The sequence below is a fragment of the Leucopleurus acutus genome, assembly GCF_964270905.1.
Source record: "Leucopleurus acutus genome assembly, chromosome: 16".
Lineage (NCBI taxonomy): Eukaryota > Metazoa > Chordata > Mammalia > Artiodactyla > Delphinidae > Leucopleurus > Leucopleurus acutus.
In genome coordinates, this window is record NC_139158.1 from 5,792,757 (window position 1) to 5,819,745 (window position 26,989).

Here is a 26,989-nt window from a genome sequence, read left to right on the forward strand (position 1 = left end):
AGTCAGCAGCTAAGAGTGAGGATGGGCGGAAGTGACGCCAGAGATCTGAGAAAGAGAACCACGGGGGAACCGAAGTAGGTGCTGAACCCTCCTTGCGGCCGGTGGCTATCGATGCAGAGAAAGGCCAGCGGCATGGAAGTGTGTTCGCCTCCAGCCACATTCAGCCGCTCAGGCAATGCTCAGAGCAGCCTGAGGAGGGGATCTGCAGAGCTGGGGTTTTGCCAGGTAAGCACAGCAAACGGAAAGAGAGGCAAGGAAGTTATGAGGGGGCATAAAGGAGCGATTATATGGTGGATTATGGGTAAGGAGGACGTGAAGACAGGAGGGGCATGAAAAACAGAAAAAAGGTGGTGGAACCTGTGGATGATGGGTGGCCATGGATGGGGTCAATGAATTAGACATGCCCAAAGCCACACTGTTCTCTGACAGTGACTCTGGGTGCTGAGAAGCAGCGGAGCAGTGTCTTCAGAGTTCTGAATGAGAACTGTTTTCCTTCTAGAAGCCCATAAAGGGATAAACTACCAGTCAGACTGTAGATTATAAGACATTTTCAGACTCAAGATCTTGGGAAATCCCCCTCCCCCACACACACACCCCTTCTAAGAAAGCTACTTGAGGATATATTCCAGTAACATAATGGAGGAAGCCAAGAAAGAGGAAGCCATAGGACCCGTACAACAATGGCTCTAAGCCAAGAAAGCAGTGAAGTCCCATGAAGACAACGGCAGCGGGTCCAGAGAATCAACAGTCAGTCTGGACAGAGTCTCCACGAGAGAGATGCATGGAGCAAAGCGGGTGGGTGAGGATGGCCCAAGGTGAAGTTTAATGGGGCAACAGAGACAAGACCTGGTTTTAAGAAAAGAAGAAAGAAGAAGAAGATTCTTGGGAAAATTAAAATTTGTTCAAAAGGATAAACTAAATGATAGAATACCACTTAATCCCTCAATGAACAATATTTACATTGTCATAATAATATAAAACAATGTACTGATTTTTCAACTCCTGTAAATAATAGGTAGACAAGCACAAGAGACTAACTTAATTTTAGTGACAGAACAAAATGTAAATCTTCAACCTTGATAATATACAAGTGATACTACAGACGACAGAATGTAAGAGGTAAGAGGTGGAAGGAATGCTGGAATGCTGAAGGGAAAGTCAGGAGTATTAATATCCTTTTCGTATGAAAAAGAGAGGTCAAGAGATAATGTCTCTAGCTGACCGTGAAAAAACATTATATAAAGTTACAAAGACAATGATAGAACTAAAATACTGATATTACAAAACTGAGGAGTATTAAATTAGATCCTCACCACAACCATTACCTGGTCTATCTGTGCCTATGACCATACATCATGATATCAGTAGATAACATCAGAACTTGATCGAGTTGGTGATCTAGATGGTTGGTTATATTAGAAGAAACAGTTAAAAGAGCAGAAGAACAGTTGTCTCAAAGGTGAAAAGAGGTAAGACAGGAAACAGAATATAATCATGAAAAGCTACTATCTTTAAAATCATTTGCATGAACTATTTTGACCAAAATCTCATTTTACAAAACTTGTTTGACACAAATGCAACGTATATGCCTTCCTCCCACCCCTGAAAGTCCTCTAGTGAGAGAAGCAAGGCTGCCTCTGTATTAACTTCGGGTTCAGTCGGGCCATATGGAGAAGGGCGTAAGGGTAGAAGTTTAATAATTCATACTTTCTAAGAAGGAAAGTGATGGTGAAGCGCACGCGCGTTCTGATGGGTCATGGCAAGATGCTAGCGTGGCACACGCTCTTAGGAACTCTTTTTCTAAGAACGCTCTCTGATGGCAACACCTGAAGTCCTGACTGCTCCAGACCAGCGCCAGAAAGGGGCAAACGACTTCTCTGCAAATACTCGCTCACAGGTGCGCTCAAATCCACGCAGCAGGGAGGGGGGTACACGAGCCTCTCACCTCGCCACCCCGCCGTAGTCCAAACCTTCTTCTCCTCGGAATTTCACCATCAGTCGCTTTTTCAAGTCTTTTGGTCGCATCTTCATTATCTGGCGATAAGACTCCTGCACATCAAAAGTACAGTTTCAGGGAGAAGAGCTCATCTTATTTTTAAAGTTATAAAATGATGAAAGGTTATTTATAATGGAGCTCAATTACAAATAAGCATCTGAGCTTATTTGTAAGCCTTTGAATCTGATTTTTGTCTGGTTCCTATTGAGAATGTTTAGTTGGCATCTAGGACATTGCTGCTTCCTTCCCTTTTTCTCCCTCGGAAACAGCAAAGCACATGGCAGGTGATACTGTACCTAAAGGAAACACACATTTATTCTCAGCACAATCATGACTTAAGAGTTGAACATCCTCGCTAGGGTTGATTTTCTCTGCACAAATTAATTCCAATGTGTCCTATAAATAACTGATATATTTTAACCAAAATGAAGACATCACAAGAGAGTCTGACTAAAAGAATCCTGAGCCTGATTTTACAACTGAAGTCAAAAATCACACTTTCCCACGGAGTCAAGAAAAAACAAGGAGAGTTTAAGTAAGACATAAAGCAGCTTACCAGACACAGAAAACATGCGGTCAGCCTAATAGCCCCTCAGATTCAGCATCTGGAGTGGAACCAGCTAAATGTCTGTAGGTATTTTCAGTGAAAAGGCACTTAAGGATCTTTTCTTGCTTCAAATTTAATGTAATTCAAAAGCTGGATCCCAAGAGGCAAGAGGATGCTGAGTGGAAACGATCTGGCAGCAGCACCTCGAGAATTCAGCTCTTCTCTATCCCCGACAGACATTTACGATGCCCAGTGGGCAAAATCAGGCACTTCGGCTGATCCACTCATCGGGCTGTGCCCAAGCCTCCGTCCCTGCGCGGCCCCCTCAGCTGCTGTGGCCCAGTGAGAATCTGTGTCTCGTTTGATCATTTCTGCCAAGGATTCCACAAAGGCCCAGACACAGCTGAGATTCTACTCCTGATCGTGGGCCCGAGAAACGGGCCCTGCCTACCAAAGGCCCTGCCTGTTTAGGGACCCTGATCCCGCAGGGGAGCTGGACAAAGGCCAGAACCCTGCCCGGAACCATCAGTTCTTCCTCCTTCCAGAAGGGACAACAGGGGGGCCACTTAGCTTCTCTGAGGAGGCAACGCCACGAGGGGAAATCGCATGCAAGGCTGCAGCAGAAGGAATGCTTGATTCTAGGAAACCGTGCGGATGGCAGGAAGTAGAATCTGTACAACGCACGCACAGGGATTTACATTATTATTTAGTACTAGTTTCTGTACAGATCTCTGCCTTTTCACTCAGAAGTCATCGATTTTTAAACCTTTACCACAGGAGGAAATACAGTTCCCTCTCTCTGCGTTTCATTTCAGAGAGAGGGAACTGCATTTCACTGAGCGATAAAATCAATCTCCGAAACACCAGACAGAAAGCAGAACTGTCTACTGACAGGGAGGAAGATTCTGTGCCCGAACCCCGTACCTCAAATATTTCCTCTCTGGATACTTCAATGCGGCAGTGACCAGCTTGGGGTTGCTGAAGCGAGAGCTCGTGTCTGAGGACCTTCAGTTTCTGGACTAAATCTCTCTCATATCTCTGGGCGGGAAGCTCCTCGTCTTCCACGGAGCCCTCACTGGGCAGTGGCAGCGGCTGGCTGGGCTCCTTTAGTTGGCACTGGTGACTGGAGAAGAACAGAAGCATCGAGGTCACCCCAAGAGCGGCGGCCAAGGTTGCTGCCAGCAGTGCACCCACACAAAAGGGACTGAGAGGGGAAGTCATTTCACCGAACTGCTAGTCAATATTTCTTATGGAAAAACTGCTGGTGGCCACCCTCAGGCTAAACAGATGTCTAGGATTCAGTCAAGGAGACCCTCCATCTCCGCATCTCATACATTATCGTTGCCATAAGTAAAAACAGAAACTGCTAGCATTCATCGCGCATCTAGTGCGTATCTGTGAGCCTGACCAACGCGCTATTAGATGTGCCTTGGGGGTGAGGGTTAAATGGAGTTGACGAGAGAACTTTCAAAGCAGATGACCGTGGAGGGGGGCAAAATGCACAGGAGCAAACACGTGAAATGCAGTGGTAACTACTCCTACTCATAACCAAGAGGTCTCCAAGCCCACTCATCAAAGGCAGAAGTCCACAGACCTTCTGGACACAGTAGCACCTGTCCTGTTCAAGTTTTGCCGGCTGTATCAGCTGTCAGTGACAAGTGCCCCGTGGGCTCTCGTGTTCTGAGGACACAGCAAACCTGGAACGTGGAGTGTGGGAGCCAAGGCCATACCCAGGTCCACAGCCCCCGGGAATGATGGCCCGGGAAGAGGTTCCAGCAAGCAGTGCTCTGGACCAGCCCTCCCAGACAGCGGTGAGCGGGTGGGCACCAAGGAAAGCCTCACTTCACTGCTTCTCTAAGGCCACGTATCCCATCAGAGTGCTGCCCACGGAAGCTTCGTGAGTGAAGCTGCCCCATACTGCCAGCTCAGGGGATTTTATTTAGGCTGCAAGCTAGAACGGGGTGACAACAACATAGGACTTCAGGACCGCTCACAGCGGCTTGAGGGTTTAAAACGCAATTGTCCACCAAGTATTTATCGTATTTTGCTTACGCGTATTCTCTGCTAACCAACAATGCAATCAAGAAATGAAGAAAAAAGTTAGTAGAAAACATGAAATTTTAACGAGGTCAACAAAGATTTGGTAAAAGTCTTACTTCATGATGTGGTGTAACCTTGGGTCTGTAAACTGGGTTGTTCGGTTATTATGATCTACAAAATATATTCTCCCGGAAACTGTACTTCGGACTTCCCAACCGGGTGGCAGTGGTCCAAGTTCATCACAGTTCACGCTGTTAAGGTCTCTACCAAAATGGAAGATACAGAGAGGTTTGTCCATCTGTGTGTGGAGGCCTAAGACCAAAACTTCCGTGAGAGAACCCGGGGCATCCCCTTATCCAGGGGCCGTGTCCCGGTCCTGCTAAGAGGGACAGTCGCGGCGCTACTTACGCCAGACTTGCACTGAGCCCAGGCCTCTGTGCCGCAAGTAGCAGCACAGTCCCGCAGGTAAGCCGCACCCCTCAGAGCCTGTGACCATGATAGGGAATGTGGTCTGCCCGGGGAGCACCATTCCTTCCACGAAAGAGGGCCAGAATAGTAGGAAGTATCTGAAGGCTGCTGGAAAACTCTCTGGATTCACAATTAAATGCTCAAGGTCAGAAAGGTTTCTGCATGGAAAAGCTCCCAAACAGTACACGTTTTTTCAAGCTGATGGGGACGTATGAACATGCATTCGAAATCTTCCAATTCTAGACATCTGCATCGGGAAGAGGCCAACTCCTTTTTGAGTTGGCTTTGTTAATAAGCAAGTCTTTCTAATTCTAACCTCTTGATTCATTATTTCAGTATACTCCACAGTCATCTGGGAACACAGCATTACTGACCAAGATGCTTTTCTAATCAGGACCAAAGCCTGACATTCCTTCCAGTGAGTACTAAAGAGACACCTCATTCATTTGCAGGTAATATTTCCATTCTAATTACAGGTACTGAATTGTAAATTCAACATAGATTTGGAAAATCGAAGACAGGAAGCTTGTTCTCAGATGAAACAAATTATGAATAAAAAGGAAATGAGCATTACTAAAAATGTTATTAGGAAGTAACGCTATTCTGAAACAAAAGAAAAGTTTGTTTAAAGAAAAAAGGAAAGCAAAGCAAAGAGAAAAAAAGAAACTTAACGCCATTACGGGGTGGGGGTGGGGCCGGGGTCTCTTTGACCTGGGCTCAGATGTATGGCCTTGTAGAAGGAATTCGTATAGAAAAGCTTCATCTCCCCCAGGAATAGTCCCCAAGGGACTGAGGCAATAGGAAGAGTAAAGTAGAAGAGAGGGTAATAGAGTCTTTATATTTCCTTTTTAGCTTTTCATTATGGAAAATTTTAAGGATATAAAAAAAATAGAGAGAGGCCATAGTGAATAACCAACTCTAACAATTACCAGCTTATCGCCAACCTGTTTCCAATGCTCCCCTATTGGCTTCCCCACCCCAATTATTTAAAGCATCACATCAGACATCATATCATTTCGCTCAGCAATATTTTTAGTTTAGAATGAGAGCAACACATCTTTAAGGGTTCATCGGTTTTTTTAAGTAAGTGCATTTGATTTAATCTAGAGGTAGAGGGTCTTTTGCAGTTACATGATCTAATTTCAAGATCCAGGATTGCTTTCTAAAGGGCCCCCTTGCATTTACAGCAGCTGCTGATCTACCAGCTGGAGAGTCAGGGGCGGGGGGTGGGGGGTGGGGGGGCGCGGGCATCAGAGCTGGGACGGTCGCCCAGAGAGTCTGAGTCCAGCACCCCTGTTACAGGTCCCTCTGTTTGTGCTGCTGCTCTTCCAAGTTCACATCTTCACACCACAGGGGCTCTATCACCCACAGTCCGGGGTGGGGGGTCCAGGCAACTGCTGGAAAAGGGCCTTGATGGTGAGAATTTTAGGAAACTTACCTGGGTATCCTGGGGTCGTGCCACGTGCTAACTCCAGTCTGCGTGTGCAGGAAGTAAACCTGCCCCTGCACCGTTGTTCTCTGTTCTGCATGAGAAAGTGGGGGATACGGTAGTTACATTCAATTCCAAAGAGAGTTTTCAACCAATCCTGTAAGCACAGCGTCCCAGCTTCCTTCCAACAGTCTTTAAAAGCACCGAGAGAAGGGTTTGAAGCGCAGCAGTTAACTTCTGCCTGGCATCTGCGAGTCACAAGCCCTGGTGGACCTTACTTCTCCTGTTCCCACTTGGAGGGGCGGCCACACCCCTGGACCTGCCACCTCGGGACTGACCCTACCTTGACCTCTGCCCCTGCATTAGCTCTTACTTCCGGTCTGATCTGCCACATCTACTTGGATTCCTCCTGCATTTAGGTGCTCCCTCTGTGGTTGTCAAAAGATCCCATCCTTTCACTCGTACCCAAGGCCGTCCTCCCCACATTCAAATACCAGGGCACTACAAATACCCCCATCCAGGCCCCTGCCCCACTCCTCTCGGTTTTCTTTGACATTCATTTGCCTAAAATCTTCACCCAACTGCTACACTGGGAGATTGGAGCCATTGCGGACAAATTCATGACAAGAAAGATTTGTCAACCATCTCGGGTTACTCTTCTTTACACTGACACAACCATCATGGGGCACACCTCTGCAAACATCATCACTTCTGGCAGGTACGAGTCACTAAAAAAAGCTGAAAACATTAAAGCTGTCTGAAACATCACCGATCGCACTCGGGACAGCGGGGTGGATGCTCTCACCGTAGCCTTCGGGCAGTTCCGGGGACTGGTGGCCGTGAGGTCGGTTCTGTGGCGTCTGGAGTGACCCTCGGACCTCAGGACTTCGCAGTCGCTGGGCCTGAAGTCTTTGATCTTGACTCGGGGATTCCACAGACCTGCAGCCACCCCCGCCAGCAGCAGCCCCAGTGCCATCCGTGTAAGGGGCTGGTTCCTCCATGAAGCAGCTGAGTGGCCTTCCCGGCCCTGAGTCTTCGTACGCAGTTCTAGAAGGGGAAGACCACAGCCCACATCACAATGCCGGCTGAAGACTGAGAAGCACCCGTAAGTTCCATGCCACGCTCTCACTTCCATTTGTTTTGCTTTTCTTGAGCAATATGATAGAATGTCCCCAGTGCTTAGTTTCATATAATTCATCCTGTCCCGTTTAATTGGAAAGCCAGACTTTTTCATGCGGAGCCCGTGACCAAAGGGAGCCATGTGTAAAGTGCCACTGAGGCCACTCGTAGGATTTCATCCTCAGGCAGAGGCAAACGGTTGGAAAACACCAACCTTGTTCTATAAGGAGCTCAGAAAGTGAGATTTCAGTTTTCTTGACTCAGAATCATATCCAAACATTCCATTTTCCTTGTCATTTTATTCTATAATAGAACTCCTGGTTACATAAAATACCACAATGACTTTAAAAGTGACTTTTAACATAAATCTTGATCCCCTGAACAACTGTGGAGACAATTTACCTTAATAGGCTATCTTCCCTTATAAGCAAGTACTTCTGAAAAACGTTCTACATTGAAAAAGTACAAAGAGACACACAAATTGAGAGACTAGTTCAGTGAAAGCCTTGGGCTCATCACCCAGCTCCAGTGATTGTCTCGTGGCCACGCGCCCAACTCCTCCCCCCTGAGCTGGATTATTCTGAAACCAATCCCAACATTTTACCATTTCATCCTTAAATATTTCAGCACAGACCTCTGGAAGATAGGCCTTTTACCATTATCATGACCCCAAAAATGTACGTTAATTTTTTTAATATCATCAAATACCAGTCAGTGTTCAAATTTCTCCAGTCAACTGTCTCATTAATCAGGATCCAAACGAGGTCCATACACCGCATTTAACAGGTGTGTCCCTTAAATCTCTTTTATTAACTTATAGGTTCTCTTCCTTCCTTTTTAGTTATTTTTCTTGCAGTGTATTTGTTGAAGACACCAGGTTGTCTGCTACACTCTACAGGGTGCCCCCCTCTGGATGGAGCTTCTCCCCGGGGCTGTGCAACCCATTCCCGTCCCCTGGACCTCCAAGATGTAAGTTCATGTCAGATTATCCCTCTTTCATGATGTTGTCAGCAAGTATTAACGACATTAATAGTTAACTCATTGGGGAATTGAAAAATTGTGATAGTGACCAATGAGAATTTTTGAGGGTGTTTTTCGGTTTTGGGGTTTTTTAGAATTTATTTCTCCCTGTATCATTATGAACTCAATGGATTGCTTTAATCCACTGCAGTTATAATTCTTTACTGATGCTCTTTGGCCAGAGGGAACCTCTGTAAATTGGATCCTGAGCCTTTGGGGCACTATCCCACTAGTTTTGACAGCTTCCTTTACAAACGAGGAAACTGGATCCCAGTGTTATCCCAAGACTGCACCTCAAGTATTCAACGCATTGAAAAGGTGTGAAGGAAACTTTCATACAGTGCGAGAGCCTGGGCAGCAGAGAACTCAGTGGGCATCGCTGCAGTGATACGTACCCTTCATTTTCTAACAGCCCTCTGCAGTCTACCACGGACCCTCCAGTGCCTATTCTGTCTCGTGTCTGTAAACTGACTAAAAAGAAAAGAACATCCTGCATTAAAATCCAGTGGTATTTTATACAACTGTAACACAGTGAGCCATTGCAAATGTGTAATTTATGTATGATATTATTTTAAAAAGTGAGGCATATGTCTATACATACACATATACATTCCTATGCTTTCAAGTATGAAGCATCTCACTCATTGGCTGCACAGAACGCATACCACTTGGAACACTCCTTGTAAACGTGGAGCAGAAAGAGATGCTGTGTTGTCTGTGCTCTTCATCAAGATAACAGAACACAATTTCACTTCCTCCAAGGTACCTTATATTTTAAGAAGATTTTGACTTATGTTTAATAAGGACACAGAGAGCACTGTCAGTATGTGCAAGGTCTGGATGCACCTACGTGTCGATTCTCTGTCCCTACTATGAACAACAAAGACACTTATGAAGCTGCTTCCAGTTATTCATTTTTCCCCGGCACATCCCTCCACAAAGAAAAGAAGAAATCACAAATAGAAAGGCAGTAAGTGGGAACTCTGTCGTGACAGGAGTTTTCAGATGGATATCCACTGTCCATTTATCTTGGCTCAGGTCTACATAAGACAATACCTAAAAGATTTGGGGCCATAAGTCACTCTGGTGTGCTGCTGAAATACTGTTTTCTTTGATTGCTTGCAATGCATACAGTCAATATTTGGGTTACCCTGAAATGCTAATAAAAATGGGATGGATAACAGGATGAGCTACTTAACAGATAAATTACTTCCAATGGAATACCTCCAGTCAACGCTTTATGACATGAGCACATTTTATTTCTTCATTCTAAATAAGTCAGTCCTCTGTAAAATCATATTACATGGAAGTCTTCAGAAATTCTCTTTGCCTTTTACATATATGATGGGTCCTCCTGAAGAAACTATTTCTTAACTCTTGCATATGTGGCCACCATTTTTATCATCTGCATTTGGATAACATGACAAATTGTCAACTCATGTGATGATTAAAATTACATTACAAATTATAACCCTACATCTTTTTGTACCTTAGTCATTTTAACTCCACCTTGAATGACAGAATGAAGGGAATTAGATAAAATAATAAAAACCACATAAGATGAAATTGTTTAGTCCCGGAGAGATGGCCCCTGTATGGGGCCTGTCCTTCGAAGTATGTCACCATCGGTCAGTGCCTTTATGTGTTTTCTCAGTGATGAAGAGCTGAAGGTTAAGTCTGTAAAAATTATCTCTTTATACAGATGAGAAAGTTCTTACCCACTATTTGGCCACGAACTGCATCAGTATCTGAGGGGTTTAGTTTGCATAGATCCAAACGCTGGTCTGCAAACAAACAATTCAAAACTTAACCCAGGGAAATGTTAGCTAGAGAGGAAGGCAGGAATTCTGTATTCAGTATTCAAAGAAATAAAATAAAAAATGATGCCCCATAAGCCTTCTTCAGTTGCATTAAGAGGCAGAAAAACGTTGGGTTCTTACATCCAGTATCTTTTAATCTGCTGATGGCATTGGAGAGCAGCCGCACGCACCCCAGGAAGCCAGCTCCCTGCTTCTTGTGAATTTTCTTGTGGTTCCACACGCTGATGGTTATAGAATCCGTTTTCCCAACGTATCTGAAACCAACATGCAAACTCATTTTTAATTGTATTTCTCAGTTGCGAAAGCCCATTGAGATTTTATCTGATTGACTTGTTAGTCCAGAAGAATCCTTTTAAAATAATTTTGGCTCTGTATCCACAGCTAACAGGCACTTAATAAGTATATATCTACTAACTCAATGGGCTGGGAAAGGACTACAACTGGTTATGTAAGAAACACATGCAGACAACCACATAATGATAATAATCTTATAACAGAGGTTTACTATGTTTTTATAGTTCCAGAGGATAATGGCAGGATTCAAAAGTTCCCACCAGGACTTCCCTGGCGGTCCAGTGGTTAAGACTCTGCACTTCCACTGCAGGGGCACCGGTTCGATCCCTGGTCGGAGAACTAAGATCCTGCATACCGCATGGTGTGGCCAAAAAAAAACAAAAACAAAAACAAAACCCCAGCCATTAGGCTTAATAGAGAATACTAATTTGCAGCAAAGGACTACTTACATCCATCCAAAGTACACAAAAGGGCACTAACTCAGACAGGAAACGTGCCGCTTTCTCTCAGTGTAGGTCAACCACAGAAGGGAGCTTTCGGGACATGGACTGACAACTACTTTCCAGGCTACTTCCAGTGCCACAGTGTAACTGCAAATGAACCTCAGGATCCAACTACTAAAAATCCCACTCAAACCCAGTTCAATTTGTGTTAGTAAAAAGCCAGTAATAATCACTCAGCATTACTTGGACAAAAATTTCTTAGCAGGGACATGAAAACATAGGTGCCTAAAAAATAGATTTTCAAAGTGCGATCCACTTAACAAATGAATATAAGAAATTGTCTGATGGTGTGTGGGCTTATATACCTCCAGTCACACCAAACTTTATTTTCTCTTGCAGAAAATATATTTGTACTAAACAGCAAAAATTTTTAAAAATCAACAGAAATATATATATATTATATATTTGTATCATAAATATGTAAAATAATAATAATGGGGGCTTCCCTGGTGGCGCAGTGGTTGAGAATCTGCCTGCTAATGCAGGGGACACGGGTTCGAGCCCTGGTCTGGGAGGATCCCACATGCCGCGGAGCAACTAGGCCCGTGAGCCACAACTACTGAGCCTGAGCATCTGGAGCCTGTGCTCCGCAACAAGAGAGGCCGCGATAGTGAGAGGCCCGCGCACTGCGATGAAGAGCGGCCCCCGCTTGCCACAACTAGAGAAAGCCCTCGCACAGAAACGAAGACCCAACACAGCAAAAATAAATTAATTAATAAACTCCTACCCCCAACATCTAAAAAAATAAAATAATAATAATAATGTATTTCAAATAATGCATTTTACAACCATGTTCTGGGTTTTGCTGAAAAAAACAGTAGCATATAGAGGACCTGAACTATGGCCCTTTTTTCCTGTTAGTATGGCCAGGAGACTGAAAGTTTGAAGACCACAGTTACAGAAGCAAACCATTAAAATATATGAAAATGTCAAACACAAGAACTTCCAAGTATATGAATTCTAAAAGTAGGCAGTATGTATTTGTTTGGCCATCCACGTTTGTTATCAGTAAGAAGTTTAATAATCCCTTTAAAAAAATAATAATTAAATGCTTCTCTTACAAGTTAGATACCAACTTTCCTGCCGCTCCCCAAGTGGCTTATAGGATAATCAACTCACAGATCGTAGTGCTGGTTCCACTTTGGGTCCAACGTGTTCTTCACAGTGTCCGTTGAGTGGCACTGCCCAGATCCATCCACAACGATCTTTGCAAAAGGGTCAGGGAGTCCTAGAGGAGAGGGGACAGCCACACTGGATGAGAAGACAGAACCCAGTCCTGCAAGTAAAGCGAGCTTCAAGGTCATCTATTTGATTAAGAAGACTACCCTGGTATATTTTTTTCTCAAGTTTAAGGTTAGTTTCAATCAGCAAAATAAATTCTTTCCATTAAGCTTTCTAAGAAAGACAACCCAGAATGACATCCTCCTCAGATTTTTAGAGGCTAGAAATGAAAACTCTAAAAATAGGCTTAAATTCAAATTTCCATTTCTGATGATCACTCAGTGGGGCTAGCTAAATGGAGGGAAAGGTGTCTACAATTATTTATACTTTCTAAAAAATAATAATACCTAGACATCTTGTTTACTGGTCTTCGTCTATTTTATCTCTGGAAGCAAGTATTCACCGGGTTTTACTTAGGTAAGTTGCTAAATGCTGGAGTATGAATCAGACAGGTTTATAAGATCAGAGAGGCGGCCAGGTAAGGGTTTTAGAGATAGACCTGGACGAGAGCCATCACTCTGGAGCTTCTTAGCTACTTGAATAGAGCCTGCGAACCTAAGTCTCTTTACCTTTAAAGCATGAGATGAACCACTTAGGAACGGAGCAGCATTCTTGTGAGGATCAGAAAGAGTGTGAAAAATATCATGCTGCAGACGCCTACTTTATAGTAGGTGAACTTCTTGTGAGGTGATTCCTTCCGTTAGAAAAGGATCCTCCATTTATATTTTTATTACAATTCCTTTAATTACAAGGCTTTTAAAGTGTGATTTAATTGATCAAATTTGACCAACAATTTTACTCAAACCCAGACGATTTACAGAAAAATGTCTGTATTGGAGCTGAGGATACGTCACCCAGCAGAAAGCAATACATTAATGGATGGAAAGACAGAAAATAGGGTGGTGGCCGGAATAGGGAATGAGAGAGAGTTGTTCTCGTATGAGTTATAAATTCTGTGCCTTGGAGCTATGGAGTCTCTGTGTGGTAGTCAACTGGGAAAGGAAGCTTGTCAAACTGTGGACTTCTAGTCAGCAAAGGGCAGGACTTTTAGGAGAATACTCCCAGGGTTGCTTTTTTTTTAAGTTTTAAATTTCAGAAATATGTGAAGAACATTAATATTGTAAGAGAGCAAAAATGGGTGTTTTACTTACTGAAGAAGTCTTTCTTTGCAAGGTTCTTGGCACATAATACTAAACACAAACAAAAAAATGCTAGGGTTAGCACTTATGGACAAGATTTCCATCATAGTTAGTTGCTATGGACGGAATCGTATCCCCACCCAAAATTCATATGATGAAGCTCTAGCCTGCAATGTGATGTTTTTAAAGGTGGGGTCTTTGAGAAGTGCTTAGGTTTAGATGAGGTCATGGGGATGGGGCTTTCATGATGGGATTAGTGCCCCTATAAAAAAGAGACCACAGAGCTTGTTCTCACAGCAAGAAAGAAGGCAGGAAGAGGGCCCTCCCCAAGAACCTAATCTGTCAGCACCTTGATCTGCGGCTTTTCCAGCCTCCACAACTACAAGGAATAAATGTTTGTTGTTTAAGCCACCAGTCCATGGAATTTTGTTATAGCGGCCCAAACTGACTGAGGCACTAGCCTATATTTGCAATGGGGAAAAAACCCCTCAAAATTATCTTTGCCATAGATTGTCTTTCAAATTTAGCATTACATTAAACAAAAAGCTGACAAGTAACAAAAAGTCTTTTCTCCTTCCATTGGGCATCAACTATAACAAATGCAAAATGTTTTAGTTTAAACTTAAAATCTTTAAACACATGCAGATGGATTTATCAATGTGCTCTTAAAACTCACAGGATCACATTAATACCAATTCCAATTAAGACCTACAGTATTTACCTTCATAGCTACTGCTAACAATAAAAGGAACTGTCCATTTTTGATATTCTGATAAATAATACAATTTTGTAAATGTAAACTTTGGTATGTTGGAGAAAGAAAGGGGAGAGTTACAGAAAATACGGGGCCATCATCAAGTGTTGTGAAAGACAAAATGCATGATAAGAATTTCGCACAATGTTGGCATACAGAAAGAATGCAATAAATACTAAGTGTTGTTAGTATTTTATTAATGAGGGGGGATCGACTACTGGTAAGAAATCTTGTCACCAGATTTGTTACATGATTAAAGCTACTATATCACTAATGTCTCTTACACTTACGCAAACTTCACAAATTTTGCTAATTTTTAAGAATATAGTGTTTTATTATGAACTTATACTATTTCACAAAAATATATTCATATTATATGTTGTTCTGCAAACTTTTCACTTAGTATTTTTTATATAACAATTTTTATCAAGATATAATTCATACACTCTACAATTCATCCATTTGAAGTGCATAATTCATTGGTTTGTAACATACTCACTGGGTTGTATAACCATCAGCACAATCAACTTAGAACATTTTCATCATCCCCAAGAAAGAAATCCTGTACCCATCAGCAATCACTCTTTATTTAACCTCAAACCCCACCAGTCCTAGCAACCACTAATCTACTTTATGTCTCTGGATTCTCCTGGACATTTCACATAGATGGAATCATAGAATATGTGGTATTTTGTGACTGGCTTCTTTCACTTAACATGTTTTTAAAGTTCATCCATGTTGTAGCATGAATCAGTTCTTCAATCCTTCTCATGACTGAGTGATATTCTATTGTATAGATATACCATATTTTCTTTATCGACTTATCAGGTGATGGGCATTTGGCTTGTTCCTACTTTCTGGCTATTGTGAATAACACTGTCCAGGTTGTTGTGTAGACTTATATTTTTATTTCTCTTGTAAACCTATGAATGAAGTTGCTGAGTTATACGTTTAACATTTTTAGAAACTGGCAGAATGTTTCCCACAGCATCTGAACCATTTTAAATTCCCACCAGCAGTGTATGAGGGTTCCAGTTTCTCCCCATCTTCACTAATACTTGTTATTGTCGGTCTCCGTGGTTTTATATCTCTGTGGTTCTAATTTTCATCTCTCTGATGACTAATGACTTTGAGCATCCTTTTGCGTGCTTTATTAGCTATTGATATATCTTCTTTGGAGAAATTTCTATTTAGATTTTTTTTTTTGCCCATTTTTAAATTGGGCTATTTGCCTTTTTATTATTGAGTTGTGAGAATTCTTTGTATATTCTAAATACCCTTATCTATAGATATCTATATTCAGTTGCACCCCGCCACCACTCCATGTCACAGGTTCCACATCCATGGATTCAACCAACCATGGAATGAAAAAATATCTTTTTTTGATTCCAGAAAGTCCCAAAAAAGCAAAATGAATTTGCTGTACCCCGGGCAACTATTTATATAGTATTTACATTGTATCAGGTATTATAAGTAATCTAGAGATGATTTAAAGTATATGGGAGGATATGCATAGGTTATATGCAAATACTATGCCATTTTATATAAGGCACTTGAGCATCCGTGGATTTCAGTATCCATCGGGGTGGGGGTGGTGGTCCTGGAACCAATCCTCAGCAGATACCAAGAGACAACTGTATATAAATATCTACGTATCTATAGATAAAATATCCTTATCAGATATGTGATTTGCAAATATTCTCCTACTCTGCGGGCTGGCTTTATACTTTGTTTGAAACACCAAAGTTTTTAATTTTGATCAAGTCCAATGCATCTATTTTCTTTGGTTGTTTGTGCTTTTGGTGTCATGTCTAGTAAGACTTTGCCTAACCAAAAGTCTCAAAGGTTTACTCCTATATTTTCTTCTAAGGGTTTTATACTTTTAGCTTTCTTTTATAATTTTAGCTCTTAAATAGACATTTAGGTCTACGATCTATTTTGAGTTCGTTCTTGTATATGATGTGAAGAAGGGGTCCGACTTCATTCCTTTGCAAGTGGATATCCAGCTGTATCAGCAACATTTGTTAAAAAGCCTATTCTTAAAAAAAATAAAAAAGAGCCTATTCTTTCCCCATTGAATTATCTTGACACCCTTGTTGGAAATCAATTCACTGTAAATGCGAGAGCTTATCTGTGGTCACTCAATTCTATTCCATCGATCTACAGGTCTCTCCTCATGCCATGACCACTCTGTCTTGATTATTGTCTTAGTCCATTTGGTCTGCTACAACAAAATACTATGGGACTGGGTAGCTTATAAACAACAAACATTTATTTCTTACTGTTCTGGAGGCTGGAAGTCCAAGATCAGGGTACCTACATGGTTGGGTGAAGGCTTTCCTCCAGTTTGCAGACTTCTCGTTTTATTTATACAAAGCAGAAGGGGCTAGGAATCTCTCTGGCATCTCTGTTATAAGGCACTAATCCTACTCATTAGGATTCTACCCTCATGACTTAAATACCTGCCCCAAAGGCCCCACCTACTAATACTATCACTTTAGGGGGTTAGGGTTTCAACCTATGAATTTGAGGGGGACACAAACATTCAGACCACAGTAATTACCATAGCTTTGTGGTAAGTTTTGAAACTGGGAGGTATGAGTGCTCAAACTTTGTTCTTTTTCAAGACTGTTTTGGCTATTCTGGATCTGTTCAACTGTCATATGAATTTTAGGATCAGCTTGTCAATTTCTACAAAAAAGCCAGCCTGGATTTTGATAGGGATTTCACTGAAGCTGTAGGTGAATTGAGGGAGTATTGTCATCTTAGCAAGATGAAATCTTCAAATCCATGAACAAGAGATGTTCTTCCACTTATTTATGTCTTCTTTCATTTTAACTGTTTTGTAATTTTCAGAGTATACATGTTATACTTCTTTTATTCAATCTATTCCTAAGTATTTTATTATTTTTATGCTATTATAAATGGAATTGTTTTCCTTTTTTTAATTTTGCAATATTTCTTATTATTTTTGAAGAAGATATCAACTTTGGAGTAATTCAAACAAAGTTACAGTTTGTTTTTTTTTTAAAGAATCAATTTTATTTATTTATTTTTGGTTGCGTTGGGTCTTCGTTGCTGCGTGTGTGCTTTCTCTAGGTGTGGCGAGCGGTTGTGGTGCACGGGCTTCTCATTGCGGTGGCCTCTCGTTGCAGAGCACGGGCTCTAGGTGCGTGTGCTTCAGTAGTTGCAGCATGTGAGCTCAGTAGTTGTGGCTCACGGGCTCTAGAGCGCAGGCTCAGTAGTTGTGACATATGGGCTTAGTTGTTCTGCAGCATGTGGGATCTTCCCGGACCAAGGATAGAACCCGTGTCCCCTGCATTGGCAGGCGGATTCTTAACCAATGTTTGCAGGAAGCCAAGTCCCCAACACATTCCAGACTTCTCATATGGTACCTCTGGGATCTCAGGGCCTCTCACTACCAGAGCTGGACCAGACGTTTCCTGCGTCCAGGGTTGCTGCCGTCGCTGCGGCTGCTTGAAACTCCCCAAAGTTGCGAGCCAGCGACTGGAACTGTTTTCTTAATTTCATTTTCAGATTGTTCATTCCTAGTGTACAGAAATACAACTGACTTTTGTATATTCAACTTGTATCTTTCGACTTTGTTGAACTCCTTTATTATCTCTAATACTTTTGAATTTTCATATGTAAGATCACATCATCTGCAAATAAAGATAATTTTACTTCTTCCTTCAAAATCTGGATGCCTTTTCTTTCTTTTCCTTGTCTAACTGCCCAGTACCTTCAATACAATATTGAATAGAAGGGGTGGACATCCTTGTCTTGTTCCTGATCTTCGAAGGAAAGCATTCAATTTCTCAACCATTGAGTATGGCGGGAGCTGTGGGTTTTTCATAGATGCCCTTTATTAGGTTGGGGAAATTTCCTTCTGTTCCTCGCGTATTGAGTGCTTTTATCATGAAGAGGTGTTAGCGTTTGTCAGATGCTTTTTCTACATCTCTTGAGATGATCATCTGGTGTCTGTCCTTTACCTATCGATATATGTAGTACATTAACTGATTTTCAATGTTAAACCAACCTAACAGTCTGAGATATTGGGTTGGCCAAAAAGTTCGTTCGGGTTTTTCTGTAACGTCTTATGGGAAAAACCCAAACGAACTTTTTGGCCAACCCAATAAAGTCCACCTGATTATGGTGCATAACTGATCCTTTTACCGTGCCTGGGCTTTTCTTTGTAGAAAGTGTTTTCAATTACTAATCTATAATTTATTTACTCTTTATAGGTCTATTCAGATTTTCCATTTCTTCTCAAATCAGTTTTGGTAGGATTATGGCTTTCTAGAAACTTGTCGATTTCACCTATCAGTTTGTTGGCACACAGTTGTTTACAGTATCTTCTGATAATCCTTTTTATTTCTGTATAGTCAGTATTAATATTTCCTCCTCAGTGTAATCCTTATACCATTGCTTTCCAGTGGAAACACACACACACACACACACACATACAAACTCTTCCATCTTTTTTGTGGCTAGATCATAATTTATTGCAGCTCCTGTTAGTGTTTTATTTCTTGTTTCTCTAATTACAAAGGTAATATGTACTTATGAAAATATGAAAACTCACAAATGTGTGAATAGAAACTGCATGCCTCTAAAACCTCATCGTTACTCTTTGTTTAGCATCTTCCTGGCTAGTCTCACATGCTTATTTTTTCCCATTTAACTTTATAATTATTTTCAGCAAGTTTAAAAGAAATGACTTCATAAATAAATTTGAGGGGAATTTACCTCTTTACAATATTAAGTATTCCCATTCTTGAATGTAGCATGTTTATCCATTTATTAAATTCTTTAATGCCTTTAAGTGATGTTTTTATAACATATTTCATAAACGTGTTCCACATTTCTAATTGGGTTTTACTCTTAAGTGTTTCGGTTTTTGTTACTATTGTAAATGGAAGAGTTCCTTTCATTGCACTTTCTTTTTCCTTTTTTAAATCGTCAAGATACCTGTTGGTTTTTTTTTCCATTGCACTTTTCAATTGTTATTTGGTTATAGGAAAGTGATTTTCTTACGATAATTCTAAATCTGCCACCTTTTTCAACTCTCCTCAAATAGGCCTGTGATGTCCTGTTTCCTTCCACTTCCCTTTGCTTTTACACAGCTGCTTCCAAAACTTAAGTTGAAATCTTCGCAATCTGCCTAGAAACCTGGTCCTCGCCCAGGGTTCACGACTTCAGATCATCAGCAACACCATCAGCTGCACAGGCCAGAATCTGTGCGCCGCGCTTTGACTTCCCAGCCTCTCTCAGGGGTGCTGACTTCTCACCATCTCCACCCTTGTTCAAGCTCCCAACATCAGCTATCACAAAGTCATCTCTTCAAAATTTAAATCTCATGTCTCTTTCCTTTTTAGAAATTCCCCAGTGGCTTCCCATTGCAAAACTCCAGACCTGTCAGGCTCTGAGCCCAACTTCCCTCACCTCCAGCTTCAAACATTATCCAACCAGCTCGGGGCTCTTGTTTTTCCAAGGTGCTGATACTGGATTGCTTCTAACTGGAAGAATTCTGGTAACATCTCAAAAAGATTATGTACATATGTTCATATGTATAAGACTAGCAATGTCTTGTTCATATGTACAAGATTAGCAGTGTATTAATTTAAGGGTCATTCCAGTGGAATCTGGTTATATCGAAAAGTGGAGAGGGTTTCAATAGAGTCAGCACAAAGAGAACTTTGCCTCGATTTTGTGCAAAGATCATTTAGGGTCACACTGAGTTTAGTTCATGGCATATGATTTCTCCTAGTAGAAAAATTTTGTGATCTTGAGATAGAATTCTCTTTGTCCTCTCTACCAGATATGATAAAAGATAATTTATTACACAGCATAAAATCCCACTCTATCTAGATCTACCACTCATTTTTAAAGAAATATGTTATGCACCAATTATGAGTGAGATTCTGGGGATACAACAGTGAGCAAAAGAGACATTTACTCTTAGAGAAAATGAAGCTTATTTTTTCAGAGTATACTACCGCATGGTTTCTTCAGCTCCAACTCTGAAGTGCCCCTCTACTTTGGACAAATCATGTCTAAATCCCATAATTTCCTAATCACATACCATAGTTTCCTAATTTGGGGGGATAAAGAAAGAACAAAGTACATAATGTTCACTTAGCTTCTGAAAACACATGGGAAGGAAATGTTTTGCTAACATTCAATTAGTAAATCAAGCTTCTTTACCAGGTCCCTGACAGAAGCATAGGGTCCCCAAAATACTATTTGTGGTTTCACCCACTCCCAGGATAAGCTACAACAACGCAAATTTAGTACTTTATTACATCAACTAAGAAATTGTCGGGGAGAGAGATAAATTAGGAGGTTGGGATTAACAAATACACACTACTATAGATAAAATAGATAACCAACAAGGATCTACTGTAGAGCACAGGGAACTCTACTCTATTTTGTAACAACCTGTAAGAGAAAAGAATCTGAAAAAGAACATATATATGTACATATACATAACTATATATATATATAAATGAATCACTGTGCTGTACACCTGAGACTAACATGACATTGTAAATTACCTATACTTCAATAAATAAATAAATAAAATTACACATATTTTCTAATTTGTGTCAATGTTTCCACTATTTTTCAATTCTCCAAGGCTAGAAACTTTGGCTGTAATTTTCAGTCCTCCCTCCTCTTATGTTTATGTGTGTCACCAAGTCCTATCTTTTCTTTCTTCTGAAATTTCTTGAACTTGACCTTTCCCCTACCTGTGCACCCACTCTCCTATTCTGGGCTCCACCCACTGGCAACTTAATCTAAGAGCAACAGGGCCCCCAGCCCCCACTCAAGCCTCCCAAATTCACATGACATTAAGCCACCAGGTCGATCTTCTGAAATGCCACTTTCATGTTCTGAGGCTCAAAACGCTCCAATGGCTCTGCACTGTATTCTACGGCAAATGTGACTTTCTCCCTGGGTTTTAAAGTGCCCCATCCCCTAGTATCACTTACATTTCCGCTATCCTTCATTGCCCCTCCTGTGGGCCCCAGCCATTCCCACCTCTAGGTGATTATTCTCGCTCCTTGATGCACTTGACAATCCCTCTCTCTTCCCTGTGCTTGGTCTGGGCAAAGTCCGCTTTCTCAGTGACGTCTCATTCAGGCCAGTGTTCCCCTAATATCGCTCTGTGATAACATTTTCACTAGTGCCAAAATTAAAAAGATAAGGACGCTATGGTGGAGGTTTTCATAAAACTGAACTAATTTATTTTAAATGCCCGCCCTTTGTTCTAGTGTAATGTCTTTTCTCTTTTTTTCATGTTAAAATAGCTTCCCCTTAATGAAATGAGGTAACAAAAAATGGTGATAATTTCAACAATGACTTGGCATGACAAAAAGTTGGCAATTTTAGGTTGATAGCCACAATTACATAAATTTTTTTTTTTTTCCCTGTACGCGGGTCTCTCACTGTTGTGGCCTCTCCCATTGCGGAGCACAGGCTCCAGACGCGCAGGCTCAGCGGCCATGGCTCACGGCCTAGCCGCTCTGCAGCATGTGGGATCTTCCCGGCCCGGGGCACGAACCCTCATCCCCTGCATCGGTAGGCGGACTCTCAACCACTGCACCACCAGGGAAGCCCTACATAAATGTTTTGACTGATCTGGGAATCCCTTCTCTAACCACCAGCAATCTCTTCCTTCTTTTTGCTCCCATTTACTTGAAGGGCCACAGAGCTGAGCGCTCAAGGTCTCTGCATTCAGGTGGCTTTGTGCCCCCAGCTAAGTTCTTCTGAAGAAGGAACCCCTGCCCCAACCCTGTCTTCCACCCCTTTAGACATGGGCTTCACGTGGTGCTGGCCACCCAACAGGCACATAACACAGACTATGATGAACCAGAAACAAAAAGCCAAAGAGAGAAACAGTGATAAAAATATAGAAAACTAACGTATCTCGATAACTTTAAACATCTAAGTGAAATTTTCATTCATTAGGAAATATAATTTCCCACCTAGGATAATTTCCCACACCTAGTGTGTTTTCACTAACATGCCATTTTCTAGGCCAGAGTCACTCATCTATCAATTCTCATACTTCAGGAAATCCTCAAATTTACATTAAGTGGGGGGAAAAAATCACATTTCAGTTATATCAACAGACTCAAAATGCCAAAATCGTCAATCCATACAGAGCTGAACTCTGTTCCATTATTTGCTTAATGAAATAAACAACTCTTTCTTACCAATAAATCCTTCTCAGTAAGTTTAGACACACACACAAGACACATACACGTTTCCACTCTTCAGATACCATTCGATGATAAAATGATTTCTTAAAAAACAAGGTCCTACTGTAGAGCACAGGGAACTATACCCAATACCCTGTGATAAACCAGAATGGAAAAGAAAATGAAAAAGAATGTATGTATATATGTATAACTGAACCACTCTACTGTACAGTAGAAATTAACACAACATTGTAAATCAACTATACTTCAATAATTTTTTTTTAAATAAATAAAATGATTTCTTCTCTGCAGGGAAAATGGTCTAAGTTAACAAAACACACTTTAGCAGCCACAAGCTGTCCCTGTCGGCTTTGGAGGTGAGGGTTACTCTGGGAAACTGACAGTCCTTAGATGGGCTTCCAAAAGTGTTGTAGCTTCATCTTCTATACGTGTATTCAAGTAAAAGATAAGTGACAAAATACCGTGAATTATTTGAGCTCAGAAATGTGGCAGAGTTCAGCCCATACTCCCAAACCCTGCTGGGGGCAGGGGGGCGAGTGAGGCAGGGACTCTGCCTCTTCTCATGGGGCAGTGCTCAGCTCCAAAGACCAGGGGCTGTGCCCGCTCCTATGCCTGTGCCCCTGGGGCTTTTACCTACCTTGTTTTCCACCTAACCTTTACAGGATGAGGCAAGTGGACATGAAGGGAAGCTGTCACTTTCTCCACTTTCATTGGCTAAATTATTAAGACTCAGAAAGATTAAGCAGCCAGCCCCACTTCTACCCCATTCCATATTACACTGTCACAGCAGCATCGTCGCTGTTATCAGAGCTTGAAACTAAATCCTCTATTATTTTTATGCCGCTTCATGTCTGCCTCTCCCCCACAAAAATGTCCACAGAAACAAAGACTGTGTCTTTCGTAGGCACTACTGTGTCCAGAGCTTGGTATGGTGCCTGGCACAGAAAGGTTAACTTTTACAATATTTGCTGAGTAAACATTAGGTTTATTAGGTAATAACCTTCCCCCCGCCAACCCCTTTCCTTTACTGTCTAACTACTGACTAGGACATAAGCACTAAGAAGGAAGAAACTATTTTTTTGAACCATTACATTCCTAGCACGGAGCACGGGACCTGGCATAAATTAAATGCTCAATAAACGTTTGCTGAGATGAATGAGTGAGTGAATGAGTGAGTGAATGAGTGAGTGAATGAGTGAGTGAATGAATGAATGAGATCGTTTTGCTGGAGCCTCCACTGTGGTGTCTGACTGCCACCCCATACTCCACCAGGGGTCCAGGGCCTGGCAGATTGCTCTCACACTCGGCCACCTGATAGATCGTGTTCTTCAGAACGAGTTTATGCTATTTCATAAGGTATCATTAGTGACATTTGGTTGGCACTAAGGATAAAAATGTCCCCCTGCAGTTCCAAGCCAAAGGTTATATGACAGTGAGGGAGAAATGCAGTACATGTTAAAAACAAGTAATGAAGTCCAGAGGGCGTTGGGAACTTTTTATTTGCACAAAGCCCTCATTAATGAACGAAGTCATTTTTACAACTTAAGGGATGATTTTCAAGGACTGATGAGGATATTACATTCCAAGAAAATCTATAACTGAGGGACATTTTTAAAATTTTTTTAAACTTAAATTTAAAAAAAATTTAAAGTTTAATCTTAAAATGTTGCTTTTCTTGACATCCTGGATTTGCCCCACAAAATCTACAGGAGGATGACTTCTTCCTGGGTGAAGGAAGACGACAGCCCTCAGAGGAAGCAATTTCCAAAGCTACTGTTGGCTTTTGTTTGATTTTCCTTTTCCCAAGTATTACAGGCTAAGCACCTTTGCCTTGGAAGATAAGAAAAATAGCTCATTTAATTTCTATCTCCAGATCCTGTTTCTGTCTTAAAAAAAACAAATGGGATGTTTTTCAACCACATCAGAGTGGAACAAAGACTTCAAGAAGAATTAGGGGGATTTTCTAGGTAGAAGCATATTCCCCTGCTAAGGATATAGGAAAATTCAGGTTTTCATTAGAGAAAGTTTTATCTAAATAATTAAAGTTATATTCCAAAATTAATCAGTTCCTTTGATCAGTTAATTATCAATGTTGTCTCCCTAAATTTGTTTTTCTTTTGAATAAGGACACTTTTCTTTCAAGTGTCCTTATTCAAAAGCCATACGTGATGACAACATTTATTAACTCCAAACTTAAAAAATAAAACTCCAAGACTTCAGCCCGGATGTCTAGTATCTCATTTCCTGAAAAGCTCATGGTGATTTTACAACCAGGAACTAAGGAGCAATTTGCAACTTGAGCTTCCAAAGCCACCCTGGAAAGCAGACTGTCTCCCAGGCAACCATCTGACCAATTCATCTGCCAAAAACACTGGATGAAATCTATCAATGGAATCGCAGTGGGAGGTTTGGAAGGTTTGGAAACTTTGTCATTGTTTTGCCAAACTTTCAAAATACAATCTAATTCCCCTTCCTAGACCTAATAACAGCAGCTAAAATGTATCAGATGCTTACAAGGTAATTAGGCACAACCCTAAGTGTCTGACAAGCATGATCCCGTTTATTCAACAGCACAATTCCATGAGATAGTTACTATTATATTCATTTTCCTGATGAGAAAACTGGGGCTTTACAAGATCACATAACTTGACCAACAAAAGTCAGTTAGTAAAAGCTGCTGCTTCTGCGTAGTGCATCCGTTTATCCATTTAACAAACACCCGCTGATGACGCACCATTGGCCAAGCCCTGTTTCAAGCTCTGAGAATTCCATGAAGAGCAAAACAAAACAAAAAGGTGCTTGTCCTGGGATACTTCTCATGCCTGAAGGTTTGACTTTTAAGGAAAGTAAACTAAGATCATCTTTTCTTTTCTTTTTTTTCCCCTTTTAAACAACTGCTTAAAATTGACTTCTCAAACTTGAACTATCTTCCTAAGGCTATACACTGTAAAATAAAACTCAACTTTGTCAGGAAGGAGATGAATTTTAACCCCAAAAAGCTTGTCATGAAGTGAATTATATTTGATTGTCACCCTAGAAGGAAACTGAACGATTTCCATTAACAGGAGATAATCCAGGGTTAACAGGGAGGAGAACCTCGCATAACCCCAAACATCCTCACCCACCTGACTTCTAAAGACCTGTTAATATACAATGAAGCTGTGCTCTTCTAACTAAGTCATTTTAAACAAGGTGATAACTGCTGAGGGTAAAGGGGAAATGGAAGGATTTCCTGGGAAGAAAGCTAGAGTTAAGCAAACTCATCTACAACCTAATAATCAGTCCCGACCTGAAACAAACAGGCAAGGAAAAAGTAATAATTAATAAATCGTAGCCAGAGAAAGTTCTGTCCACATTTCCTTTCAGTTACTGAGCTGACAAATGAGGCTTTATTAATTTGATGCATAGAAAGGTCAACAGAAAACCGAAAGGGGAGGACAGAGTTTAGCAAAGCAACACGTGCAAATATCCCAACACATGGCTATGAAAAAACCCACAATACGCAATCGCCTCAAAGTCCCTTATCATTGCTTTCTTATTATCATTTTATAGTGCTAGTTTCTAAAGCACTGAAGTATTTAAAGGTATCATTTGGCATGGTTTTATCATAAAATCTTCTATAATTACAAAGCAAATCATTATTCACATCACAACACAAGTCAGGGTAAAGTTAGTATGCTCAGTTTAGTCAAGAAAAATAGAAGAGCAGGAGATAGAACAACTTGCTCAAGGTGACCTTGAAAAGTTAGTGATGGAGACAAGAACTTGATCCATCCATGAATGAAATACACGTACCTCACTGAATTATGCTCCTTAAGATGACTGAGTGTTAAGACTTAAACAATTTGTTACAACATTAAAAATTTTAAGTCTACATGGTCAGTATTGGATTCATAAGATCATTTAAATTAAAAAAAAAAAAAAGATCTTGACCCAGCAATGCCTACTTAGGTATGTAATTAACAGAAAAACACTTAGACATATGTTCATCATGTACCGTTGAGATGATCGTCAATAGTACAATGAATAAAGAAGTTGTGGCATTCATAAAATAGAATATTATACAGCAATGAGAAAAGCAAACTACACACAGAATTATGAATGAGTCTCACAAACACAATATTCAATGAAAAACATAAAATATATTGTATGATGTAATTTATACAAAACACAAAAACAGCCAGACTAATGTACACTGTTGAAGTCAGGTGTGATTATCCTTTAGCAGGAAAAGTAATAACTAGAAGTGATCATGAATAATGTATGTGGGGAACTAGCCAGGCTCTGCTTCTTGATCTGGGCACTGATTACACATGTGTGTTCAGTTTGTGAGAATTCAGTGAGCTTTACACTTAAATATTTCTAAATCAATCATAAAAATCAATAGAACAGAATACAAAGCCCAAATATA

General features: G+C 41.0%; 1 protein-coding gene across 4 annotated transcripts in view; it reads right to left on the reverse strand.

Moving 5' to 3' along the window:
- Nucleotides 1-26,989, reverse strand: part of SMURF1 (SMAD specific E3 ubiquitin protein ligase 1) — a 100,798-nt gene that overhangs the window by 14,894 nt on the left and 58,915 nt on the right. For 3 of the 4 annotated variants that reach the window (XM_082857882.1, XM_082857881.1, XM_082857883.1), the window contains exons 2-11: nt 13,609-13,647; nt 12,356-12,464; nt 10,560-10,693; nt 10,338-10,403; nt 9,015-9,090; nt 7,286-7,527; nt 6,490-6,574; nt 4,700-4,846; nt 3,468-3,666; nt 1,946-2,049 (exon numbers count right to left, since the gene is read on the reverse strand). In XM_082857882.1, the coding sequence (XP_082714008.1) occupies nt 1,946-2,049; nt 3,468-3,666; nt 4,700-4,846; nt 6,490-6,574; nt 7,286-7,527; nt 9,015-9,090; nt 10,338-10,403; nt 10,560-10,693; nt 12,356-12,464; nt 13,609-13,647 (1,201 nt within the window). Of the gene's footprint in view, nt 1-1,945; nt 2,050-3,467; nt 3,667-4,699; nt 4,847-5,762; nt 5,841-6,489; nt 6,575-7,285; nt 7,528-9,014; nt 9,091-10,337; nt 10,404-10,559; nt 10,694-12,355; nt 12,465-13,608; nt 13,648-26,989 lie in introns of all 4 variants that reach the window. The other variant, XM_082857884.1, reaches the window with a different exon arrangement.